The following is a 25,394-nucleotide window of genomic DNA, read 5'->3' on the forward strand; positions in this document are numbered from 1 at the left end:
CTTTTTTTTGAATTGTTATGTGTTTTGGTAGAGCACCATATTTGAAAGAAATCTTTGAGAGATACATACTTTATTGATTTTTATTCAGTGCAATGGGATCTTTACCGTTTAATATATGAGGATGATGAAACTTGCCATAACCATTTAAGAATGGATAGAAATGCATTCAGCAATTTATGTAATATGCTTGAAGCAAGAGGTGGATCAAAAGCCACAAAACACATGTTAGTGGATAAGCAAGTTGCAATGTTTTTATGAGGATAACTTTTATAAGGAGGTGGTTTACACCATCTCATTTCTGCCCACCAATGAGCATTTGACAACTAGGATTATTACACCAACTAAAATAAGATGCAGAACACCTGATTAAAAACTCTCCCAAAATTACAAAAATCCCTCATTTTTCCCTCTCCCTCCCTCTCTCTCTCTCTCTCTCTCTCTCCAGCGGCGCTCTCCTTCAGACCCTTACTCCCTTTCTCTCTCTCTGATCTCTCCCTCTCCTCCATCTCTCTCTTTGACAACAACAGAGGTCTTGCTTCGGAGAAGATGTCGGAGCCCAGCCTGATGCCCGAGAAGACGCCGGAGACCAACCCTACGCTGGGAGCCCAACCCAGACCTCTCCGGTGCAACGGGGATTTCGTGATTTGTGTTGTGTGGTGTGGTATTTTTTGTGAGGTTGTAATACACAAGATACTTTTTGTGGGGTTGTAATATGGTTGTATGTGGTTCATTGGTTCATATGCAGATTTTGATGATGGTCAGTACAATATGAAAGTTCATGATAACTCAGAAATTTTGAGTTAATTCCCAGCAATTGTTCACTTTGGTATTGTTGAACTGGTCCAAGTTTTGGCCAAAAATGTTGTAGCATTGATGGTTGGTAGCGAATCTGCAAGATCAACCAAAAAATTTGAGAACAATCATAGCTTCAATGTCTCTTTTGTCCACTAAAGAATTTGAAACTAAAACCAGATCCAATAAAGAACGAATGTATGCACTGAAATTGATGGCAGCTTCAATGGCATTGATGGTTGTGGTTCCTTTGTTTTTTTATTGGCCGGTGAGAAGGAAAATTTTACACAAATTTTGCTAGCCAGTTCTTTTTACAAAAACAAAAATTTTGCCTTGACCAAGTTAGATGTTTTTTCTTCGCCGCCAGCGAGGAGAGAGAGAGATGGAGCACCAAAGAGAGGAACCGGTGTCGGGCTAGAGAGAGAGAGAGAGAGAGAGAGATGGAGCACCGGAGAGGTCTAGTCTCTGGCATCGGACTGGGCTGGGCTGGACTCCGGTGCCTTCAATTGGAAGCTCTGGGCTAGGCTTCAGCAAGATCATTGCTACTGCCGGAGAGAGAGAGACAGAGGAGACGGAGAAGTGGGGGAGAAAAATGATGGGTTTGGGAAAAAAAAATGATTTTTTTTATTTGGATGATGTGAGAAAGGATTTTAATCTAGTGTTTTGCATCTTAATTGATTGTGTGATTTTCCTAGTTGTCAAATGCTCATTGGTGGACAGAAAGGAGGTCACCACCTCCTTATAGAAGTTATCCTCTGTTTTTATATATCTTAGCTCATCACGTCAAGAATAGAATCATAAAACGTCAATTTAGGCATTTAGGAGAGACAATTAGTAGGCATTTCAGAAGCGTATTAAATGCGGTTATATGATTACACATGGAGTTTCTTAAGGAACTGGAGCCAGTTCCCAAAAACTCTACAAATGAGAGATGAGAATGGTTTAAGGTATATTATAATGCGTTTTTTGCTAAGTTTATGTCATTCAACTATGATGTAACATACTTATATTTTTGTTTTTATATATAAAGAATTGTTTAGGTGCATTAAACGAAACACATTTTAGGGTGAGGGTACCTTTAGTCGATAAACCTAGATACCGCAACAGAAAGGGAGAGATCACCACAAATGTTCTACGCGTATGCTCACAAGACATGCATTTTATCTACGTTTTAGCTGGTTGGGAAGGCTCTGCTGCAAATGGTAGAGTGCTTCGAGATGCAATAAATAGGAGAAACGGATTGAAAGTACCACACGGTAAGGAAAACACATTTGCCAATTTAATTATTTTAATAATCCTTCTTTGTACTAAAGTCATTTTTTTCTTCTTAAAACAAAAATTTAGGTTACTATTATCTTGTTGATGCTGGCTACACAAATTGCAATTGCACCATATAGAGGGAAGCGATACCACCTAAACGACTCGAGAGTTGAATATCAACCAACAACCGCAAAAGAATTCTTTAACATGAAACATTCTTCTGCTAGGAATACCATTGAGATTTTTTGGGCTACTTAAATTGTGTTGGGCTATTTTAAGAAGTCCATCATTTTATCAAATTAAGATACATAATCAAATTATTATAGCATGATGTCTTCTGCATAACTAAGTACGAAGGGTGATGCCTGTGGATCCATTAGAGGAAGAATTGGACCGACAACACCACACACATATTGCAAATAATAATGATCTAATAACGCAAATTGAGGCTTCAGATGAATGGAGTGCATAAAGAGCAACTATGACAAATGAAATGTTTAATTTGTGGAGGGGAACTAGGCGAGACAATTGATCATGTTACGATACATTACTATATGTAACATTTATTTAAATCTTTTTTTGTGTGGATGGCAATTGACTATCTTTTTTTACGTGATTAATTGAAATTGTGATATGATGATTATGTGCTTTTTATTTATTTCTTTTTATTAATAATTTTGTAACATAACTGAAGGGAAAAAAAAAAAGCCCATATACTTGACAAAAAAAAAAAAAAAATTATATATATACAATATAGTTGTTTATGTTTCAAAAATAAACAAAAAATAAAAGTCCTTAATAAAAATAAATTATATTTCTATTATAATGGTATTTTAGGAAATTTGATTACAATATGATTCAATTCACTATCCTATTAGATTGTACCAAACAAAGGAATAGAAATGGCTATTACATTCTACACTCTATTCCAGTGTTTCAACCAAACTAAGGAATATGAATAGTTATTACATTCTACACTCTTCTATTTCCAGGAATACCTATTCATTTTTCTGATGAAATAGTCATTCCACGAACCAAACGAGCACTTAGTTATTTGTTTTTGCAAATCCTTCAAGATTTACTTGACCGTTTAGATTTTTTATTGGCACAAAAGGTCAAACCGTTTAGATTCATTTGTGCTTCATTCTACCCATTTTGCACCTTGACAGATGAAATTAATACATTTCTATTGGCACAATGAATTCAAGGAATAATAAAGTTGTTTCTCATTTGTTTCTTATTTGTTATCATGTATTAGAACGCACCGAGTAAATTTACCCACCTTAAGGTGGGTAAGTTTCAAATGATCTTCTCTGTTTTAAGTGACAATAAGAAATTCGTTTTGTCATTCAGATTAGATTTTATAAATCTAATGGGTTATATATTGACACATGATGAATATATTGTCACTGTTATTTAAAAATAATGATTTACAAGAACAAAATAAAATCCAAACCATGAATTAATTCTTTACATTTCACTTAAAATGGGGAGGATCATGATCCATTTTCGATTATTCTCTTTGAATTGAAGAAACTACGTTGAGAGATAGAGAGGAATATTTAATACCCATTTTGTTATGTATCTTATCGGTAATAGAGTCCAAATTTTGTATTGTGTATGAGCAAGACTAGAGGTGTGTCTGATATGTTGAAACTGGGCATTATTTAGCTCAACCAAAATTCTGTCCACCACAATAAATACTATATGTATATATTTTTCGAATATTCCATTTGATACATATTAAAATATTAAAAAATAAAATAAAAAAGCTATTGCACCCTCTTGTCCACGCCAATATGATTAAAAAACATGAATCAATTTAAAAGATTTTGCTTTTATCAAATCTTAAAGACAAACAAAGAGTACCAAGTTTGATTAATCCAAATGAAAGCCGAGAAGTTGAAACGTGTGCTTGATATGGTTGGTAAAAGACCATCCAAAGGGACATTTTTGACAACTTCGGCATGCTGACAGAAACGACGTCGTGTGCTCTGGTGAGAGTTTGTCTTATATCTCTTAGGGTTCAGATCCTCTTATTCTTCTTGGCTATGTTTGCCCCCGGCCAAGGCCGGCACTGTAGCTGGAACGGCACTGTTCCAGCTACAGTACCAACTGACACGTGGCAGCAAAAATTGACTTTTGCATCTTAATTTTTTTTTTTAAAGCAAAATATTAAAAAAAAAAAAAAAAGGGAAGATGGGTGGTTCCACACCCATTTTCCATTTTGGCCGAACCCTTTGAGCCACCTAGATCTTGGGGGGTCACTGGGCCAGGGGTCCCACCCACTAAAAAAAAGGATCGGGATTTGGGACGGGGGTGGTTTCGGCCACCCCATACGGCGACCACCCCCCCACAGGGGTGGTTCGACCACCCCCAGATCGGCCAGGGGGTAGCTCCAGCCACCCCCTTGGCCAAAAATTGGGTGGTCCGGCCACCCCATTTTGGCAAGGGGTGGCTGGAACCACCCCATCTTTCCCCTCATATATATATATATATATATTTTTTTTTGCTTTAAAAAAAAAAAAAAATTAAGATGCAAAAGTCAATTTTGCTGCCATGTGTCAGTTGGCACTGTAATTGGAACAATGCCATTCCAGCTACAGTGCCGGCCTTGGCTGGGGGCAAACATAGCCCTTATGTCTCTTCAAAGTCTAATCTGCTTCTTCCGCTTTTCTTCCACTACATCAGGAAATGGGTACGACTGCTAAGTCTACAAACTCTCTTGCTTTCTTCTTCAATCATTATTCTCATGTAAGGCTTGCTTTCCATGCTCTAAATTTTCATTATTATTGTCGTAGTTTTAGTTCTACCATTAGTGGTAGAGATAATGTGGAAAGCCCCAATCAGTTCTTGAAATCTGTGAGAGATAGATGCAGGCCTCGTAGCTTTAGGAATCTTGATGATGCCTTGGGCGTGTTTGATAGAATGCTTCACATGCACCCTTTGCCTTCCATTGTGGATTTTACTCAATTGCTGATTGCAATTGCGAGAATGAAGCATCACTCAACTGTTATTACTTTGATTAAAGAAATGGAACTGTCAGGAATTGCTCCCATTACTTATATTCTGGGTGTTTTGATTAATTGCTTCTGTCATTTAAACCAGGTCGAGTTCGGTTTCTCTATCTTAGCAAGAATTCTGAAACTTGGTTTTGAACCCGATTGTATAAATCTAACAACTCTTGTCAAGGGGCTCTGTCTACAGGGTAGAATTGTTGAAGCTGTGAAGTTGGTTAACAAAATGGAGAAGATGGGCTACAAACCTGATATAATTACCTACGGAACGATAATGAATGGTTTTTGTAAAATAGGCAAGACCAATGAAGCTATTCGGTTGTTTAGAAAGATGGAAAAAAGAAATCTTGACCTTAATGTAGTGTTGTATAATACAATCATTGATAGTTTATGTAAGGACAGATTGGTAACTGAGACTTTGAATTTTTTCTCTGAAATGACAAGTAAAGGAATTCGGCCAAACATTTTCACTTACAATTCTTTAATTCAGGGTCTATGCAATTTCGGTCGGTGGAAAGAGACAACTAAATTATGGAATGAGATGGTGGAAAGGAAAACCATGCTTGATGTGTGTACATTCAACATATTGGTTGACGCATTTGGTAAAGAGGGGAAGTTGAAAGAAGCAAATCAAGTTTTTGATGTGATGATTCAGAGAGGCGTAGAGCCTGATACAATCATGTACAATTCTTTGATTGATTCTTACTGTTTGCAAAATAGAATGGATGAAGCTGTCAAAGTATTTAATACGATGGTTCGAAAGAGTTGTTCGCCTTCTATTGTTAGCTATAACATATTGATCCATGGATATTTTTAAAATAAAAGAATTGATGAGGCGATGAGTTTCTTACATGAAATGTCCACGAAGGGAGTTTTTCCCGATTTTGTCACTTACAACACTCTTATCGGAGGATTTTGCCGAGTTGGGAGACCTAAGACTGCATTAGAGCTACTCCATAAGATGCAAGTTTGTGGCCAACATCCAGATCTCCAAACTTGTGCTATTTTGTTAGATGGCTTGTGTAAGAATCTACACTTTTCTGAGGCAATGCCATTGTTTCAAGAGATGGAAGAAAAAAAGGTACACCTAAATATTGCGATTTACAGCATCTTGATTGATGGTATATGTAATACTGGGAGACTTACGACGGCAAAAGAACTCTTTAATAGTCTTCCTACCAAAGGTTTGCAACCTGATGTTCGGACTTACAATATAATGGTCAAAGGGCTTTGCAAAGAGGGACTATTAAATGAAGTAAGGGAGGTTCTTGAGAAAATGGAAGAGAACGGTTGTTCACCTGACCATTTCACATATAACACAATCATCCAAGGCTTCTTGCAACATAATGAGACATCATTGGTAGTGAAATATCTCAAAATAATGGTTGACAAGGGTTTATCGGCAAATGCAAACACAACAACCATTTTGATCGACTTGTTGTCTACTAATCAAGCAGATAAAATTTTACAAGACTTTTTTCAGAAGTCTGTATGAGCTTTAAAATTCATCAACATGCAAGGCAAATTTCATATGTGTTGTAAGTCATTAAGGTGATATTTATTTCCATGTCTTTAGGACTATTGTTGTGTAATCTTTTCTTACAATTAGTCGTAAACTTGTGTTGTAATTATTATTTATTTTTTTTATTTTTTGGATTTATTTAAACATTTTGTTGATGCAGAGTTATTGTAGAATATTTATTCATTTGGAGTTTGGGGTTCTTGATGGTTGTGTGCTTATTGGCCCACCAAGTTAAACTTTCAAGTGTTTCATCAGTTAAATTAATTTATCATCTATGTGATAAATACTATGGAGTAATGTTATGAATACTATGATCAAAGGAATGTATCATGTTTATGATATACTGTTAATGCTTTTTGGGGTCGTATGGACATTGGACTGTGAAACTAATTTGCATTTACCGATAATTATTTAATTTATTTGGTTAGCATTTCAACATGAGGAAGTTGCTGATAATTATTTACATGCTTCTTTGTCTACTGGCTCCGATATATTGCAATATAGTACAATAGTGATATGGCAGCTTAGTAATATTGAGATATATATATATATTTTTCTGAGTAATCAAGAAATCTATTGTTTTTAAAGGAATTAATTGGATGCTTATTGACCTAAGTCGGTTGCACATTTATTCTGAAATTATAATTTAACCGGAAACAAATCAAATCTTATTTTTATTTAGAGACCACAAATACCATTTCCATCTCTTTAAAATATCGGTAGCCGTTTGTTTATTTATTGTTCTCTTATTTTTGTTGTTTTTATTAATATTTGAGTCCTACTATTGAAATTTATTATAGTTATCCTGTCATGGTTATACTGGTCCATTAAGGTCTGTCTTTTATTTCAAAATGCTTGAAGCTATTTGGTTTTGCAAATCCTTTGGATATTTGACATTTCCTCCAAGCAGCACAAACTCAAACTCAGTCAATCATTTTTCCTTAATTGCTGTAGACAAGTTACATTCTTTGATATAAGGATATGTCACTAGAAAAAGACATTGCTTTGTTATTATAAGCCTTTATTTTTTCTTTCTAATCCAATTTAGGAAAAGAGAAAGGGAAAATTATATAAACAATAAAAATAAAGGGTGGATAATCCAAACAGAACGCTCAAAACAACTATCATTAGGTGCAAAGACACCTAAATTTATTGGCAATGGGTCAAATAAATGACCCAACCCATTGAGAGAATTGATACCGCCATGAACGGCGGTTAACAAAAGCAAAGTTCCCGTAAAGGAAAAAACCTAAACAACAAATGCAAGAAGTATGCTTCACAACAAGAAAGCATGCACTAAAAGACGGTGAAAATGAGCAGCCCAAAGAAAAAAATACACAATAGAAATACATAGAAAATAACATAAAAACAACAAACCCAAAAATCAGCGGTGGAAACGGCGGTGACGTGCTGGCATCAGCGGTGTTATTATATGCTTTTGAAATATGTAAAGATAGTTGATTTTTGAGCATATGGATGAGTGATGCAAGCATTTCCAATGGTACAGTCAATTCAAGAATTGGAACACCTTTAATTCATTTGTGCTTCATTCTACCCATTTTGCCTCTTGACGGATGAAATTAATACATTTCTGATGGTACAATCAACCAGGCATAATAAACTTGTTTCTCAATTGTTTCTTACTTATTCAACATGTTTATGTGACCATCATGTATTAGAATGCACCCGATGGATTCCACAAAGGGATGTGGCATACATGATTTCTTTCTTCTGTAAATTATTCGTAGAAGTTATTAGTTCACTAGGTGGTAAAGGTATTTGTAGACTATTGTAATTTTTTTAAGGAGAAAATGTAAAATCAATCCTTGTGAAAGTGACTTAAAAGCCCTTGTGGTGCCGAACCTATCAAAACTAATTTTGTAGCAAAAGTTAAAACAAATACAAGAATTTTTCGAGTACAATGCATTATCATACATAATCCAGTACAACATGAAATCAACTGAATTCAACAAGATCAATATCAAATAATGTACAGAAGTTTTTGGCCACACTACAGTAATTACCTTATTGTTCCCTAATTTCAAAGAGAAATGCTAAACATCTCAAATTTTTATTCCAAAAGTTAGTTCCTAAATAATGTGTCACTATTCCATGAGTTGGTGACACATTTTCCAAAATAATAAATCTCATGGTGCCTGAAGGTTGGAACATGATGCGTGGCGCGCACCCAACCATTTCCAGCATGTTCAGTTGCTTTAGACTATAGCTGAGAAGAGTAATTTGTTAATATCCTGAGAATCCGATTCATGCCTCTCATCATCCTGCCATCCTTTTCTTTTCTCAGAAATTTACATTTGTCATGTTGATTTCAGACATGTAATATGAACACAATTTTCTCAACTAAACCATTTCCATCATGAATGATGAAGAAGAAAATCAAGACAGAGCAAGATCACCAATCAGCTCCCATCAGTATAATTTGTAGAAATTTGAAAATCAATTGCAGTTATACACCCTTACCTGTCCTTGATCTCACTTGAACTGCCCACTCATCAACGATCTGCATAATTCAAAGATCAAAAAGGTGATTAGTGTGTCTTCCAACACTTCGTATGTTTTGGTTGCTTGCTGGCAAGTGGTGCAAACACTCCAAACACCACTTGGAAAAAACATAACCTTCTTAGTGATCAATTTTTTTTTTTTTTTGGAAAATACAATTTAACCCCCAAATTTGAAAAATACAATGAGAACATTTTTGGACATCACATAGAGATGAAATCCCCAACTTTGAAAAATGATGGTGTAAGTAAAACTCAAATGCCATCAAAAGATAGTTAGAGCATACTTAAAAGAGAAAAGGTTGCGCGACCATTTTGATAGACTTGTTGTCTACTAATCAAGCAGATAAAACTTTACAAGACTTTTTTCAAAAGTCTGTGTGAATGCTTTCTACATCTTTAATGTGTATCACTTTTATAATATAATGTAGTGAATACTTTATGCATATTTGTAACTGAGATTGTTTATACTTTTTGGGGTCATATGGACAGTGGAGTTGGAAACTAATAGGTATAATATTTTATCTGCTTGAGGCAATATCAGTTGACTTTTGGTTATTACTTATTTTTGTTGTTTCTATTAATATTTGACTCCTCTCATGATGTTCATGGTAATGAAGTCACCAGAAGCCTCTTTGTTTCAAATAAGTGACTTGTTGCACAACAGCTTGATTATCACCACACAATCAATTTTTTTTTTTTAGGTTTTAATTAATCACAACAATATTTCTAGAAAGATCTTGTTCTTTTATACCTTTAATATTGATCCATTAAATGGTTTAGGTCTTTGTCTTTTATTTCAAAATTCCTTAGTTATTTGTTTTTGCAAATCCTTCGAGATACCTAATCATTTAGATTTTTTATTGGCACAAACTGTCAAACCGTTTAGATTTGTATGTGCCTCATTCTACCCATTTTGCATCTTGACAAATGAAATTAATACATTTATATTGGTACAGTGAATTCAAGGAATAATAAAGTTGTTTCTCATTTGTTTTCTATTTGTTATCATGTATTAGAACGCACCGAATAAATTTACCCACCGTAAGTTTCCCACTTAAGGTGGGTAAATTTCAAATGATCTCTATTTTCAGTGACAATAAGAAATTCGTTTTGTCATTAAGATGAGATTTCATTAATCTAATGGGTTATATATTGGCACATGATGAATATATTGTCACTGTTATTTAAAAATGATGATTAAAAAAGTTCTTAGACTTAATTAAAAAAAAAAAAAAAAAAAAAACGTTTTCCTTCTCTTTTGCTCTAATCTTCTTCCAGATTTTTATTCTTTGGTTTGAAAACCATAGAACAGAAATCCCCACTTATCGTTTCATACAATCGGTTCTTTTTTTAGTGAGATCTCATTTTCCCAAAACCAGGATGCGAGTTTGTGCAGTCCCACATTATACAATTTCTTATCTCTTCCTCCAAAGTGTTGAAAGAAGAAAGTACCTGTTTGGCTGCTAGAAGTTCATGACATTGCTCTTTCAACGTCAACATATCTTCTTGTATCTTCTTCATCCTAGACACCAACTTCATCGGGTTTGCCTGTAGACAGCATATCAATACTACCAACCTAAAATTGCTTGACCTATGTTACCTATCAGTTCTCAGTAATAGTCACATAAAGAACTATATCCATCAAACAAATCCCCCAAAAATGCAAGGACAACTCACACTCTTGATAGTAACTTTCCACAATTACCCTTATCAAATTCATTGAAAATTGAAAAATAGACATTCATTTTGCTCGCATTGATTTTGATAGTTAAGGATAATATGGGAAAGAAAGTAATTAGCATTGGTAATTGAACAACAAATGTTTATTTTGACACGTACGAAAAAGGAATGAGACTCACTAAGGGTCTGTTTGAGATTGCGTTTGAGAGGTCTAAAAGTGCTTTTAACGCTCAAAAAGTCTATTTAAAGAAAAAAGTATTCGTTTGGTAAAAAAATTAAAAGCGCTTTTAAGGGCCCAAAAAGCCTAAAAATGATCAAAACGCACTTTTGGCAAAAGCTTAAAAATGAAACTTTTGCCAAAAAACACTTTTTGACTTAAAAACTATATTTCTCAAATGCAACCATAAACAGACTCTAAGAATGGAAGGAGTACATACCATATGCAAACCAAAATGATTAAATATCTTGGTAGCAAAATGTGTGAGTTCTTCCGGATCAAAATATAGATACTTTCTCTTTAGCCAAACACGAAATCGCCATTATAGAAGAAACCAAGAGAGAGATGTCAGACACGGTGGCAACGGGCCTGGATATTTTGGGACCTTTGGCGAAACTTTTAAGTGGGGCCTTATTTTTTTTAATATTTAAATATTAATTAAATAATATTTATTTAAGAGTAAACCTTCAATCCAGCCTTGGGGTAAAACATCATTTTTACATCTTCCAATAAATAATTGACACGTCAAAAAAAATGAAACATACAATAGAGTTGGAAACACATGATTTTTAGATCCAAACCATTGTATAGAACAAAAAAAAAAAAAAAACCCTAAATTTCTAACGCCATGGCCACCGTATCTACATAGTAATGTTACAAGTTTCTCTTGAGTCCCTCCAAAAATGATGTAGTGATTAAAATTACCATTGGGCTTGTGATTTATAATTATTGGATTTTGATAAAATCATAATTTTAATAACCACCTCATTCTTAGAGCGACTCAAGGGCTGGCAATTTTGACACGACTTGCGAACCCAACATGAACACGACACGAAGTTAACAGATATTGAGTTTGGGCTTATCGGGTTCGGGTCTTAATTGGGTCTACCTGATTAAAACACGGTTAAGTTCGTATATGGCGGGTCAACTGGGTGACCCGCCAGACACGATTAAAAAAAAAAAAGAAAATCCTAAAACAATTCATTCCTAACCCTAAGGGCCTAAACGATTCATTCTCATTTTCTTGCTTTCAGCTTCAGCCTTCACTCTTCAGCCGCCAGACAGCCCCGAGCGGCCGAGCCCCCTCCCCAAAACCCATAGCCGCCACACCTCTCTCTCTCGAGTCTCATCTCTGAATCTTTGCGTATGTGACGGGTCCTCTGCCTCTGGTGTCATCTGAAGCTCCGCATCCTCCGATTAGCCACGCCTCTCTCTCTCTGCACTCTGTCTCCAGTATCACGGTATGTCACTCTCTCTCTCTTACTCTGATTTTGTTTTCCATTTTCTGTAGTATTTTTCATTCTTTGTTGTTTGGTAGCTGAAAAATGGTCTTATTTTTCATTTTATGGGTCTTATTCTTGACGCTCTTGTTTGGTAGCTGAGAAAGGTCAGGAAAATGAGGGAAACGGATTCCGATTACAAACTTTTTTTTTGAAATAATTATCTGCTATAATTTTTCTTGTCTTGTTTGGGTATTTCATTTGCACATGAAATCATATAACACCAAATCTGGATGTCGACATATGCAGACGCATGTTTTCTGTTTGAAGTTAAAAGTTTTTTTTTTCTGCGTGACTGGTTCAGGTCAGTTTGGCTCTCATGGAGTTCCAAGCAGAGATGGATTGAGCAAGAGTCGTCTTATGGATTTACTCCATGGTTTTGAATATGTACTCACCTATGAAGACAAAGATGGTGATTGGATGCTAGTTGGTGATTGAATATGTTTTTTTTTTTCTTTTTTCTTTTTTCTTTTTTCTTTTTTTCAATTTGTAATTTAATTTTTTTCTTCAATTAATTTTTAGTTGTATTTTGCTTTTTGGTCACTTATGTAATCTTGATGTTCTCCTTCATTTTCTTTTTTTGTTTGTAATTTAATTGATTTCTTCAATTTGATGTCTCTTGTAATTCTAAATTGTAAATTCTTTATGAATCATAAAGAATTTTTTTTTGCAATTTTTCAGTAGTTTTAGATTTTTGCTGCAAATTTGTCATTTATTTTGGATTGCTAATTGAGTTTGAGTCTTTGAGCTTGTAATTTTAAATTGTAAATGCTTCATGAATATAATTTTTTCATTATTTTTCATTTATGTTTTTTTAAACCGGTCTTATTGGGTCGTGTCATGTCGGGTTATCTGTTAATAACTCGGGTCGAAATTAGACCGTTTGATTGAGACAAATGTCTCATATACTACTTATATATTGAACCATTTTGACAAAATCCCCCTTTTCAAGAGAAAGAGCAATCAAAACATTGAACTTCAATTGCACCAGAAAGGGCAAAGTGCAGCAACCCACATTGCTAAAGTAGCTAATTCGCAACATATAAATTATTTTTTGACATAAGTGAGTGTTGTCTTCAGTAACTGATTTTGTTTTCCCCTTTAAAATTATTTTCTTCAGCTATTTAGTGTAGATGTATAAGAGGCAGAACGGTGCAAGTGTATAATGTAGCAGGTGTCAAAGAATTAATCTTGACACATAACCCTCTGTTGATCCTTCATGTTTTAAATCATTTAACTTTTAAGGCCAAATAATAAGAACCATTGATGTATGGAAGCATATTCCAATTTATATATATATATATATATATATGTGTGTGTGTGTGTGTGGTTCAGCAATCAGCATCCCCCATCTACATGTAGATGAAACAGTTCTCTCACTTTCTTGTTTTCAGTTGGCCAAGCCTCTGTTCCTAATTGATTTTCAGACTAAGTCAAGCCAATGACAAATTCATATATGGATGAAAAATGATTGCTCAATATATTATTATTATTTCAATGCTTTGCAAAAGATTAAAAAAAAAAAAAAAAAACCTATGAAAACCATCTGTAAACTTTCGAATTCACTCAGAAAACAATAGGTACTGTCATAGAATCGCATTTACTGGCTCTTCAAACCAGGAGTGTAACATGGTTACAAGTAGAATTAGGGCTTCATTTTCAAGAAAAGATAAAATTATAGATATTTAGATTCTCCAAAACATAAGCTAAGCCAAACAACTATAGGATATTACATTAAAAACAATAATCTACCTGCTATCACCAATGAAATCAGTAGACACCACATCATCTTCAGTGTAACCCAAAATGCAAGCTTGCCCTCGGACTCCTCCCTGAGCATTGACAGATTGAAATATATATATATGCATCATGAAGTATGATAAGAAAGCATTCCCTATATACTCATTCAATAAACAACAGAAAATAACACTTGCAAAGTCCAAGGGTACAAGATTGATACTCCAAAACTCGATAGCATTTTTGGTCTCCTGCTAGGTTGCCTTCTTCGAAAGGCCATTAAGTTTCAGAATAACTTTTCTAACAGCCTATTCGACCACAAAATAATACTCATCAATTAGACAGGCTGCTAAATATGGTATACTCTTCTGAAAATGAATACCAATTGCAGTAGATATTTATGCACAACAACATTTACAGCAAGCAACATTGCAAATAAGAAGTTATTAACTACCTACGCAGCTCCGGTGCTGCTAGGAGTAATGTTGAAGGAAGCAGCTCTTCTACCCCCCAGTCCTTGCTTGAGGGGCCATCCATAGTCTTCCGTGTGAAATGGCTTGCTCTCAATATACAAGAGAGAAGTATAGCTAGAAGTGGAGAAGAGATCTAAGAATACAAGAAAATTCAAAAACCTAGACTCTGAGGCAGTGGCCCAAAGAAAGAGTTTAAAAGAATGAAGTCTTTAATGCCACTAAGGTCCTCTCATGTTCCTTAAAGCTACAATTGTTTCTTTTTTCCCTCCATATACACCACATAAGGCAAGGCGGAATAATCTTTCAGACTGTGTCAAATTAGGACCTACCCCCAGGCGCTCTCCAACAAGCAAAGAGGTCTACCACCCTTCTAGGCATAACCCAAGCCAGTCCTACACTGCTGAAGAATGTATTCCAAAGTACACGTTTGAACAATATGAAAACGAACCACAAATTTTGTTGTCAATTCTTTCAGAAAACTGAATACGAGAAGCTAAGAACAACGACAATGGACAAAAGCAAAAAGAAAGGCAATAGCAATAATAATGAAATGGATTACCTTAACTTCTGAGAAGAGGACAAAAACTATGTACATCAAATCCCTGCGAGGATCAACAAGATCAGGTGAACCATAAACACAAGACCCAAATAAAAAATTTTATTTCCAAAAATTTTGCAGACCATTATGTCTAATTTCAAGAAATCATTCCGAAATTATCGACAACTAAGCATCAAAACTTCAAATATCAATGGAATCTAATTTATAATTTTACACTAATATAGCGCACAAAAGATAATGTCAAAGGGAGGAAGCAGGGGACCAGAGGTGAGAAAGAAGAAAGAAGAAATGATGTTGAAAACAAGAAAACGGAAAAAGGAAGCAATAAGCAAGAAAAAGCACAAATTCCTGGTTCATTTCAACATAAAAACTTAGGTTATATATCTCTATCCTTAAGAATATCCTAATTTATGCTTTGCAACAATCTCACAAAAAACCCTGAAATTAACACAAAGCAGAAGTACATAATAAGGTATAAACATGAACCTAACTCCTCCCTAAAGCCCACCCATTCTCACCAATTCAGTGACGGCCTTTTAGAAGCCTGTTGTAAGGGCCATGAGGCATGAGTTTAAAGTGGAAACATGATGATAATCACTTCGCTCTGTTGTGCACACAATGAGGAGGCTATTCAACAAATCTCCTAATCTTGTTATCCAAGAAAAAGTATCAATGACAAGGAGCTCTCTTAATCTCATGCAAGTAAAGGCTCTAAAAGGAGAAGAAAAGCGCTATCAATATGGATGATAGCAGAGAAAGACGAAACCGATCAACAAAGATTGCAAGAATACACTAAGTCACAAGGACCCTTCAGTTTCTTATGAGCTTCCTTCATGGTCTTTCCATCTTTCTCCTTCCTCCAGAGTGTCTCAACACCTCCATTTGCTTTGCATTTAAAAATTTGCATCACCTCCATTTTCCCACCAACAAAAGGGAAAATTTATTCTTCTCAGCAACTAAATACACACAGTCAAATCCTTCCAAGCTGCATCTTTTTTCTTTTTTTCAAAAAAGAAAAAGAAAAGTTGATTGCTAGAATCAATAGAAACACAGTTCGAATCTCCCCTCGCCCCGCCAGTTGGGGCAATTACTTACTAAAAAAAAAAAACAACTTTCTCCTCATCCAAACAAAACTTAACCGTTATCAGAGACAGGGAGGAAGACAGAGAGACGATATTATTCCACACGCTCATTTTCCCTCACTTTCTAGTCAGCCAAACACGAAATCACCATTATACAAGAAACAGAGAGAGAGAGAGAGAGAGAGAGAGAGAGAGAGAGCTGTCAGACATGGTGGCAATGGCCTTGAAAGCCTGAATAAGCGAAGGGTCTGCTGGCGATGGCCACAAGACAATACCCCCTCAAGATCTAACGGTTGAAAATAACCAAAAAAAAAGAAGAAAAAAGACTCAGTCTAGTGAAGTGAGAAACATGAATTCTTGATAAATCAAAAATCGGAGAGAGGAAGAGTCATTGTGAAGTTGGGGGCTTACGGAGAAGAAGGCTCAGATACAGTAGGAGGAGTAGCAGATTGGAGCGGAGATGAATAAAGGGCAAAATGGTCATTTAAGGTTGCAATACAAAAATCACGATTACACGAGAATTGACACGTGTGCTTCGTATGGTTAGAACTTAGAAAGATCATCCAAAGAGAGATCTTGAGTGAAAACTCGGTCTGCCTAGAGAAACGACGTCGTGTACTCTGATGTATAAGAACCCAGACCTCACCGTCTTCTCTTCAGAAAGCTTCGAGAGATAGAGAAAGTTTCTCTTTATTTCTCTTGGGGCCACGACTGCAGCAGGTCTGCTTCTTCTGCTTATTTCTCTTGAGCAGAGCCACTGCATCAGATCTGCTTCTTCCGGAAATGGGTACGACTGCTAAGTCTAGAAACTCTCTTGCTTTCTTCTTCAATCATTATTGTCATTTAAGGGTTTCTTTCCATGCTCTCAATTTTCACTATTGTCGTAGCTTTAGTGCTACTTCTCCTAACACTATCAATAGTGGTAGAGATATTGTGGAAAGCCCCAATCAGTTCTTGAAATCTCTGAGAGATCGATGCAGATCTCGAAGCTTTAGGAATCTTGATGATGCCTTAGGCGTGTTTGATAGAATGCTTCACATGCGCCCTTTGCCTTCCATCATGGATTTTAATCAATTGTTGACTGCAATTGCAAGAATGAAGCATCACTCAACCGTGATTTCTCTTATTAAAGAAATGGAACTGCTAGGAATTGCTCCCAATGATTATACTTCTGCCATTTTGATTAATTGCTTCTGCCATTTGAACCGGGTGGATTTCGGCTTCTCTATCTTAGCAAGAATATTGAAACTTGGTTTTGAACCAGACTCTATAATTCTTACTACTCTTGTCAAAGGGCTCTGTATTCGGGGTAAAATTGTTGAAGCTATGAAGTTGGTTAACAAAATGGAAAAGATGGGCTACAAACCTGATACATTTACCTACGGAAAAATAATGAATTATTTGTGTAAAATAGGCAAGACCAGTGAAGCTATTGGGTTGTTTAGAAAGATGGAAAAAAGAAATCTTGAACTTAATGTAGTGTTGTATACTACAATCATTGATAGTTTGTGTAAGGATAGATTGGTCACTGAAGCTCTGACATTTTTCTCTGAAATGACATGTAAAGGAATTCAGCCAGATGTTTTCACTTACAGTTCTTTAATTCGGGGCCTATGCAATTTCGGTCGGTGGAAAGAGACAACTAAATTATGGAATGAGATGGTGGAAAGGAAAATCATGCCTGATCTGCATACATTCAGCATATTGGTGGACACGTTTGGTAAAGAGGGGAAGTTGAAAGAAGCAAATGAAGTTTTTGATGTGATGATTCAGAGAGGCATAGAGCCTGATACAATTATGTACAGTTCTTTGATTGACGGTTACTGTTTGCAAAATAAAATGGATGAGGCTATCAAAGTATTTAATACGATGGTTCGAAAGGGTTGTTCGCCTTCTATTGTTAGCTATAGCATATTGATCCACGGATATTGTAAAAATAGAAGAATTGATGAGGCAATGATTCTCGTCCGTGAAATGTCTATGAAGGGAATTTTTCCCGATGTTGTCACTTACAGCAATCTTATCGGAGGGTTTTGTCGAGTTGGGAGAGTCAAGACTGCGTTAGAGCTACTCCATGAGATGCATGTTTGTGGCCAACATCCAGATCTCCAAACTTGTGCTATTTTGTTAGATGGGTTGTGTAAGAATCTACACTTTTCTGAGGCAATGACATTGTTTCAAGAGATGGAAGAAAAAAAGGTACACCTAAATATTGTGATTTACGGCATTTTGATTCAAGGTATGTGTAATGCGGGGAAACTTACGACTGCAAAAGAACTCTTTAATAGTCTTCCTACCAAAGGTTTGCAACCTGATGTTTGGACTTGCAATGTAATGATCAAAGGGCTTTGCAAAGAGGGACTATTAAATGAAGCAAGGGAGTTGTTTGAGAAAATGGAAGAGAACGGTTGTTCACCTAACCATTTCACATATAACACAATCATCCAAGGCTTCTTGCAACATAATGAGACATCATGGGTAGTGAAATATCTCAAAATGATGGTTGAGAAGGGTTTCTCAGCAAATGCGACCACTGCAACTGTTTTGATCGACTTGTTGTTTACTAATCAAGCAGATAAAACTTTGCAAGACTTTTTTCAGAGGTCTGTGTGAAAGCTTTCTACTTCTTTAATGTGTATCACTTTTATGATATAATGCAGTGAATACTTTATGCATATTTATAGCTGAGATTGTTTATGCTTTTTGGGGTCATATGGACAGTGGAGTTGGAAACTAATAGGTTTGATATTTTATCTGCCTGAGGTAATATCGGTTGACTTTTGGTTATCACTTATTTTTGTTGTTTCTATGAATATTTGAGTCCTATCCTGATGTTCATGGTAATGAAGTCACTTGCAGGCTCTTTGTTTCAAATAACTGACTTGTCGCATAACAGCTTGATGTTAACCACACAAATCATTTTTATTTTTTTTTATTTTTTATAACTGTAATATTGATCCATTAAAGGGTATTGATCTTTGTCTTTTATTTCAAAATTCCTTAGTTATTTGTTTTTGGAAATCTTTCAAGATGCCTAACCGTTTGGATTTTTTATTGGCACAAAAGGTCAAACCATTTAGATTCATTTGTGCTTCATTCTACCCATTTTTCATCTTGATAGATGAAATTAATACATTTCTATTGGTACAGTGAATTCAAGGAATAATAAAGTTGTTTCTCATTTGTTTCCTATTTGTTATCATGTATTGGAACACACCGAATAAATTTACCCACCATAAGTTTCCCACTTAAGGTGGGTAAATTTTAAATGATTTTTTCTATTTTAAGTAACAATAAGAAATTTATTTTATGAATATATTGTCACTGCTATTTAAATATGATGATATACAATAACAAAATAAAATTTAAACCATGAAATTAATTCTTTCCATTTCGCTTAAAATAGAGAGGATCATGACCCATTTTCGGGTATTCTCTTTGAATCGAGGAAACTACATTGAGAGATAGAGAGGGAATACTTAATACCCATTTTGTTATGTATCTTATCGGCCATAGAGTCCAAATTTTGTATTGTGTATGAGCAAGACTGTCTTCTGTGTTGAAATTGGGCATTATTTAGCTCAACCAAAATTCTGTCCACTACAATAAATACTATCTCAAATTTTTGTTTCAAAAGTTGGTTTTCAAATAATGTCACATTTTCCAAAATAATAAATCTCATAAGATAGTGACACATCATTTGGGAATCAACTATTGGGAAGAAAATTTGGGATGTGTAGTACTTCTCGATTTCAAATCCTCTAAGTGCCTGAGGTTGGAACATGATGCTTGGCACCCAACCCTTTCCAGCATGTTCATGCCTCTCATCATCCCCTGGCCCTGAGATAGTAAAAATAAGATGTTCAATACGTAGTCTTATAAAAAAAAAAAAAAAAAAACACTTGCTAGCTGTTTTTTGTCATCAGTAACTCATTAACCACCCATCTAGGCAGTGAATTCTTAAAGGCATAAATTCCTACAAGAAGGCAATTTTCTCAACTAAACCATTTCCATCATGAATGATGAAGAAGAAAATCAAGACGGAGCAGGATCACCAATCAGATCCCATCAGTATAATTTGTAGAAATTTGAAAATCAATTGCAGTTATACACCCTTACCAGTCCTTGATCTCACTTGAACTGCCCACTCATCAACGATCTTCATAATTCAAAGATCAAAAAGGTGATTAGTGTGTCTTCCAACACTTCATATGTGGATGAGCTGAGAATCAATGAAGAAAATCAATTTCTCTAGGCCTCATCGGCATGAAGAAAGTTACCCAAACATCTTTGCATGGATATTTGCTAAAATAAGAAAAGCCTCCCCATGTTTTGGTTGCTTGCTGGTAACTGTGCAAACACTCCAAACACCACTTGGAAAAAACCTTCTGAGTGATCTTTTTTTTTTTTTTTTTTGAAAATACAATTTAACCCCCAACTTTGAAAAATACAATTAAAACATTTTTGGACATCACATAGAGATGAAATCCCCAACTTTGAAAAATGATGGTGCAAGTAAAACTCAAATGCCATCATAGGATAGTGAGAGCATACTTAAAAAAGTAAAAGTTGCGCAGTCCAAATGCAGTGTTAAATACAACAGAGCCAGTCAATTCTTATGCAAAACTTCTCATGATGTATGTCTTTCACCTTCCAATTAGGTTTAATTCATTTTGACCATCAAACGTGTGGGTGAGTTGCTGATTTCTTCTACCAAGGACTCCGTTATTTCAAGCAAGTGGACTCCACCTAAACAAATTGGAGGACTAAAACTACCTGGTTGAAGTTAGCAAATGCTGGATCATTGGAATCACTGGTGAGGGGGATGCCCACAGATGCTTGTATCCGCTGCAGTAAATTTCTGTTACCTAAAATTGCTTGACATATGTTACCTATCAATTCTCAGTAATAGAGTCACATAAAGAACTATATCCATCAAACAAATCCCCCAAAAATGCAAGGACAACTCACACTCTTGATAGTAACTTTCCGCAATTACCCGTATCAAATTCATCGAAAATTGAAAAATACACGTTCATTTTGCTCACATTAATTTTGATAGTTAAGGATAATATGGGAAAGAAAGTAATTAGCATTGATAATTGAACAACAAATGTTTATTTTGGCACGCACGAAAAAGGAATGAGACTCACTAAGGATGGAAGGAATGAGACTCACTAATGATTAAATATCTTGGTGGCAAAATGTGTGAGTTCTACAGGATCAAATATACATTCAGTTTCTCATGAGCTTCCTTCCTTCATGGTCTTTCCATCTTTCTCAGCAACTAAATACACACAGTTCAATCCTTCCAAAGCTACATCTTTTTTCTTTGTTTTTCACAAAAGAAAAAGAAAAGTTGATTGCTAGAATCAATAGAAACACAGTTCGAATCTCCCCTCGCCCCGCCTGTTGGGGGAATTACTTACTAAAAAAAAAAAAAAACAAGTTTCTCCTCTTCCAAGCAAAACTTAATCGTTATAAGAGACAAGGAGGAAGACAGCGAGATGATATTATTCCACACGCTCATTTTCCCTCACTTTCTATTCAGCCAAACACGAAATCACCATCACACAAGAAACAGAGAGAGAGAGAGAGCTGTTAGACATGGTGGCAATGGCCTCGAAAGCCTGAATAAGCGAAGGATCTGCTGGCGATGTCCTAAAGACAATACGCGCTCAAGAACTAACAGTTGAAAATATCCAAAAAAAAAAAAAAGACTCAGTCGAGTGAAGTGAGAAACATGAATTCATGATAAATCTAAAATCGGAGAGAGGAAGAGTCATTGTGGTGTTGGAGGCTTACGGAGATGAAGGCTCTTAGACAGAGGAGTTGCAGATTGGAGCGGAGATGAATAAAGGGCAAAATGGTCTTTTAAGGTTGCAATACAAAAATCACGATTACATGAGAATTGACACGTGTGCTTTGTATGGTTAGAACTTAGAAAGATCATCCAAAGAGAGATCTTGAGTAATTAGAAAAAAAAAAAAGAGAGATCTTGAGTGAAAACTCGGTCTGCCGAGAGAAACGACGTCGTGTACTCTGATGTATAAGAACCCAGACCTCACCATCTTCTCTTCAGAAAGCTTCGACAGATAGCGAAAGTTTCTCTTTATTTCTCTTGGAGCCACGACTACATCAGATCTGCTTCTTCTGCTTATTTCTCTTGAGCAGAGCCACTGCATCAGATCTGCTTCTTCCGGAAATGGGTACGACTGCTAAGTCTAGAAACTCTCTTGCTTTCTTCTTCAATCATTATTGTCATTTAAGGGTTTCTTTCCATGCTCTCAATTTTCATTATTGTCGTAGTTTTAGTGCTACCTCTCCTAACACTATCAATAGTGGTAGAGATATTGTGGAAAGCCCCAATCAGTTCTTGAAATCTGTGAGAGATCGATGCAGATCTCGAAGCTTTAGGAATCTTGATGATGCCTTAGGCGTGTTTGATAGAATGCTTCGCATGCGCCCTTTGCCTTCCATCGTGGATTTTAATCAATTGCTGACTGCAATTGCAAGAATGAAGCATCACTCAACCGTGATTTCTCTTATTAAAGAAATGGAACTGCTAAGAATTGCTCCCAATCATTATACTCCAAGCATTTTGATTAATTGCTTCTGCCATTTGAACCGGGTTGATTTCGGCTTCTCTATCTTAGCAAAAATATTGAAACTTGGTTTTCAACCGGACTCTATAATTCTTACTACTCTTGTCAAAGGGCTCTGTATTCTGGGTAAAATTGTTGAAGCTGTGAAGTTGGTTAACAAAATGGAAAAGATGGGCTACAAACCTAATACAGTTACCTATGGAACCATAATGAATTGTTTGTGTAAAATAGGCAAGACCAATGAAGCTATTGGGTTGTTTAGAAAGATGGAAAAAAAAAATCTTGTACTTGATGTAGTGTTGTATAATACGATCATTGACAGTTTGTGCAAGGATAGATTGGTAACTGAAGCTCTGACTTTTTTCTCTGAAATGACAAGTAAAGGAATTCAGCCAAGCGTTTTCACTTATAGTTCTTTAATTCAGGGCCTATGCAATTTTGGTCGGTGGAAAGAGACAACTAAATTATGGAATGAGATGGTGGAAAGGAAAATCATGCCTGATCTGCATACATTTAACATATTGGTGGACACGCTTGGTAAAGAGGGGAAGTTGAAAGAAGCAAATGAAGTTTTTGATGTGATGATTCAGAGGGGCATAGAGCCTGATACAATTACGTACAATTCCTTGATTGACGGTTACTGTTTGCAAAATAAAATGGATGAGGCTGTCAAAGTATTTAATACGATGGTTCGAAAGGGTTGTTCGCCTTCTATTGTTAGCTATAGCATATTGATCCATGGATATTGTAAAAACAAAAGAATTGATGAGGCCATGATTCTCTTTCGTGAAATGTCCACGAAGGGAATTTTTCCTGATGTTGTCACTTACAGCAATCTTATCGGAGGGTTTTGCCGAGTTGGGAGAGTCAAGATTGCGTTAGAGCTACTCCATGAGATGCAAGTTTGTGGCCAACATCCCAATGTCCGAACTTGTGCTATATTGTTAGATGGGTTGTGTAAGAATCTACACTTTTCTGAGGCAATGACATTGTTTCAAGAGATGGAAGAAAAAAAGGTACACCTTGATATTGTGATTTACAGCATTTTGATTCATGGTATGTGCAATGCTAGGAAACTTACGACTGCAAAAGAACTCTTTAATAGTCTTCCTACCAAAGGTTTGCAACCTGATGTTTGGACTTGCAATGTAATGATCAAAGGGCTTTGCAAAGAGGGACTATTAAATGAAGCAAGGGAGTTGTTTGAGAAAATGGAAGAGAACGGTTGTTCACCTAACCATTTCACATATAACACAATCATACAAGGCTTCTTGCAACATAATGAGACATCATGGGTAGTGAAATATCTCAAAATGATGGTTGAGAAGGGTTTTTCCGCAAATGCAACCACTGCAACCATTTTGATCGACTTGTTGTTTACTAATCAAGCAGATAAAACTTTACAAGACTTTTTTAAGAAGTCTGTGTGAAAGCTTTCTACTTCTTTAATGTGTATCACTTTTATGATATAATGCAGTGAATTCTTTATGCATATTTGTAGCTGAGATTGTTTATGCTTTTTGGGGTCATATGGATAGTGGAGTTGGAAACTAATAGGTATAATATTTGGTTATCACTTCTTTTTGTTGTTTCTATTAAGATTTGAGTCCTGTAATGATGTTCATGGTAATGAAGTTACTTGCAGGCTCTTTGTTTCAAATAACTAACTTGTCGCATAACAGCTTGATCATCACTGCACAATCAATTTTATTTTTATTTTTTTAGAACTTTAATATTGATCCATTAAAGGGTATTGGTCATTGTCTTTTATTTCAAAATTCCTTAGTTATTTGTTTTTGCAAATCCTTCAAGATACCTAACCGTTTAGATTTTTTTATTGGCACAAAAGGTCAAACCGTTTAGATTCATTTGTGCTTCATTTTACCCATTTTGCATCTTGACAGATGAAATTAATACGTTTCTATTGGTACAATGAATTCAGGGAATAATAAAGTTGTTTTTCATTTGTTTCCTATTTGTTATCATGTATTAGAACGCACCGAATAAATTTACCCACCTTAAGTGGGAAACTTAAGGTGGGTAAATTTCAAATGAACTTCTCTATTTTAAGTGACAATAGGAAATTTGTCTTGTCATTCAGATTAGATTTCATAAATCTAATAGATTATATATTGACACATGATGAATATAATGTCACTGCTATTTAAAAACGATGATTTACAATTACAAAATAAAATTTGAACTATGAAATTAATTTGTTCCATTTCGCCTAAAAATGTAGAGTATCATGACCTATTTTCGATTATTCCCTTTGAATCGAAGAAAGTACAATGAGAAATAGAGAGAATACTTAATACCCAGTTTGTTAAGTAACTTATGGGCCATAGTGTCCAAATTTTGTATTGTGCATGAGCAAGACCAGAGATATGTCTGATATGTTGAAATTGGGCATTATTTAGCTCAGCCAAAATTCTGTCCACAACAGTAAATACTATATGTATATATTTTTCCAATATTCCATGTGATACATATTAAAAACATATTATAATATTAAAAAATAAAATAAAAAAGCTCTTGCACCCTCTTGTACGTCCACGCCAATATGATTAAAAAACATGGATCAATTTAAAAGATTTTGCTTTTATCAAATCTTAAAGACAAACAAAGAGTACCAAGTTGATTAATCC

At 35.3% G+C, this 25,394-nt stretch overlaps 4 protein-coding genes and 2 long non-coding RNA genes across 6 annotated transcripts; 5 read left to right on the forward strand and 1 right to left on the reverse strand.

Annotated features, from left to right (window-relative positions):
- Positions 1-4,746: 4,746 nt before the first annotated feature.
- LOC132189499 (putative pentatricopeptide repeat-containing protein At1g12700, mitochondrial) lies at positions 4,747-5,886 on the forward strand. Its single transcript, XM_059604242.1, has one exon. It carries the CDS (start codon positions 4,747-4,749, stop codon positions 5,884-5,886), a length of 1,140 nt encoding a protein of 379 aa, XP_059460225.1.
- A 21-nt stretch (positions 5,887-5,907) lies between these two features.
- Positions 5,908-6,564, forward strand: LOC132189500 (pentatricopeptide repeat-containing protein At3g22470, mitochondrial-like). Its single transcript, XM_059604243.1, has one exon. The coding sequence runs from the start codon at positions 5,908-5,910 to the stop codon at positions 6,562-6,564; it is 657 nt and encodes a 218-aa protein (XP_059460226.1).
- Positions 6,565-12,019: 5,455 nt separating this feature from the next.
- Positions 12,020-12,959, forward strand: LOC132190530 (uncharacterized). Its single transcript, XR_009441144.1, has 2 exons — positions 12,020-12,251; positions 12,595-12,959. It is a non-coding gene; the product is annotated as an uncharacterized LOC132190530 (long non-coding RNA).
- Positions 12,960-13,839: 880 nt separating this feature from the next.
- Positions 13,840-16,553, reverse strand: LOC132190221 (uncharacterized). The gene is made up of 2 exons (XR_009441106.1): positions 15,578-16,553; positions 13,840-15,102 (listed from the first exon to the last, which is right to left on the reverse strand). It is a non-coding gene; the product is annotated as an uncharacterized LOC132190221 (long non-coding RNA).
- Positions 16,554-16,796: 243 nt separating this feature from the next.
- LOC132189959 (putative pentatricopeptide repeat-containing protein At1g12700, mitochondrial) lies at positions 16,797-18,935 on the forward strand. Its single transcript, XM_059604817.1, has one exon. It carries the CDS (start codon positions 16,925-16,927, stop codon positions 18,752-18,754), a length of 1,830 nt encoding a protein of 609 aa, XP_059460800.1. The 5' UTR covers positions 16,797-16,924; the 3' UTR covers positions 18,755-18,935.
- A 3,209-nt stretch (positions 18,936-22,144) lies between these two features.
- On the forward strand, positions 22,145-24,393 carry LOC132189979 (putative pentatricopeptide repeat-containing protein At1g12700, mitochondrial). The gene has a single exon (XM_059604843.1). The coding sequence runs from the start codon at positions 22,347-22,349 to the stop codon at positions 24,174-24,176; it is 1,830 nt and encodes a 609-aa protein (XP_059460826.1). The 5' UTR covers positions 22,145-22,346; the 3' UTR covers positions 24,177-24,393.
- Positions 24,394-25,394: the final 1,001 nt, after the last annotated feature.

This window comes from Corylus avellana, chromosome ca8, assembly GCF_901000735.1.
Source record: "Corylus avellana chromosome ca8, CavTom2PMs-1.0".
NCBI classification, from domain to species: domain Eukaryota; kingdom Viridiplantae; phylum Streptophyta; class Magnoliopsida; order Fagales; family Betulaceae; genus Corylus; species Corylus avellana.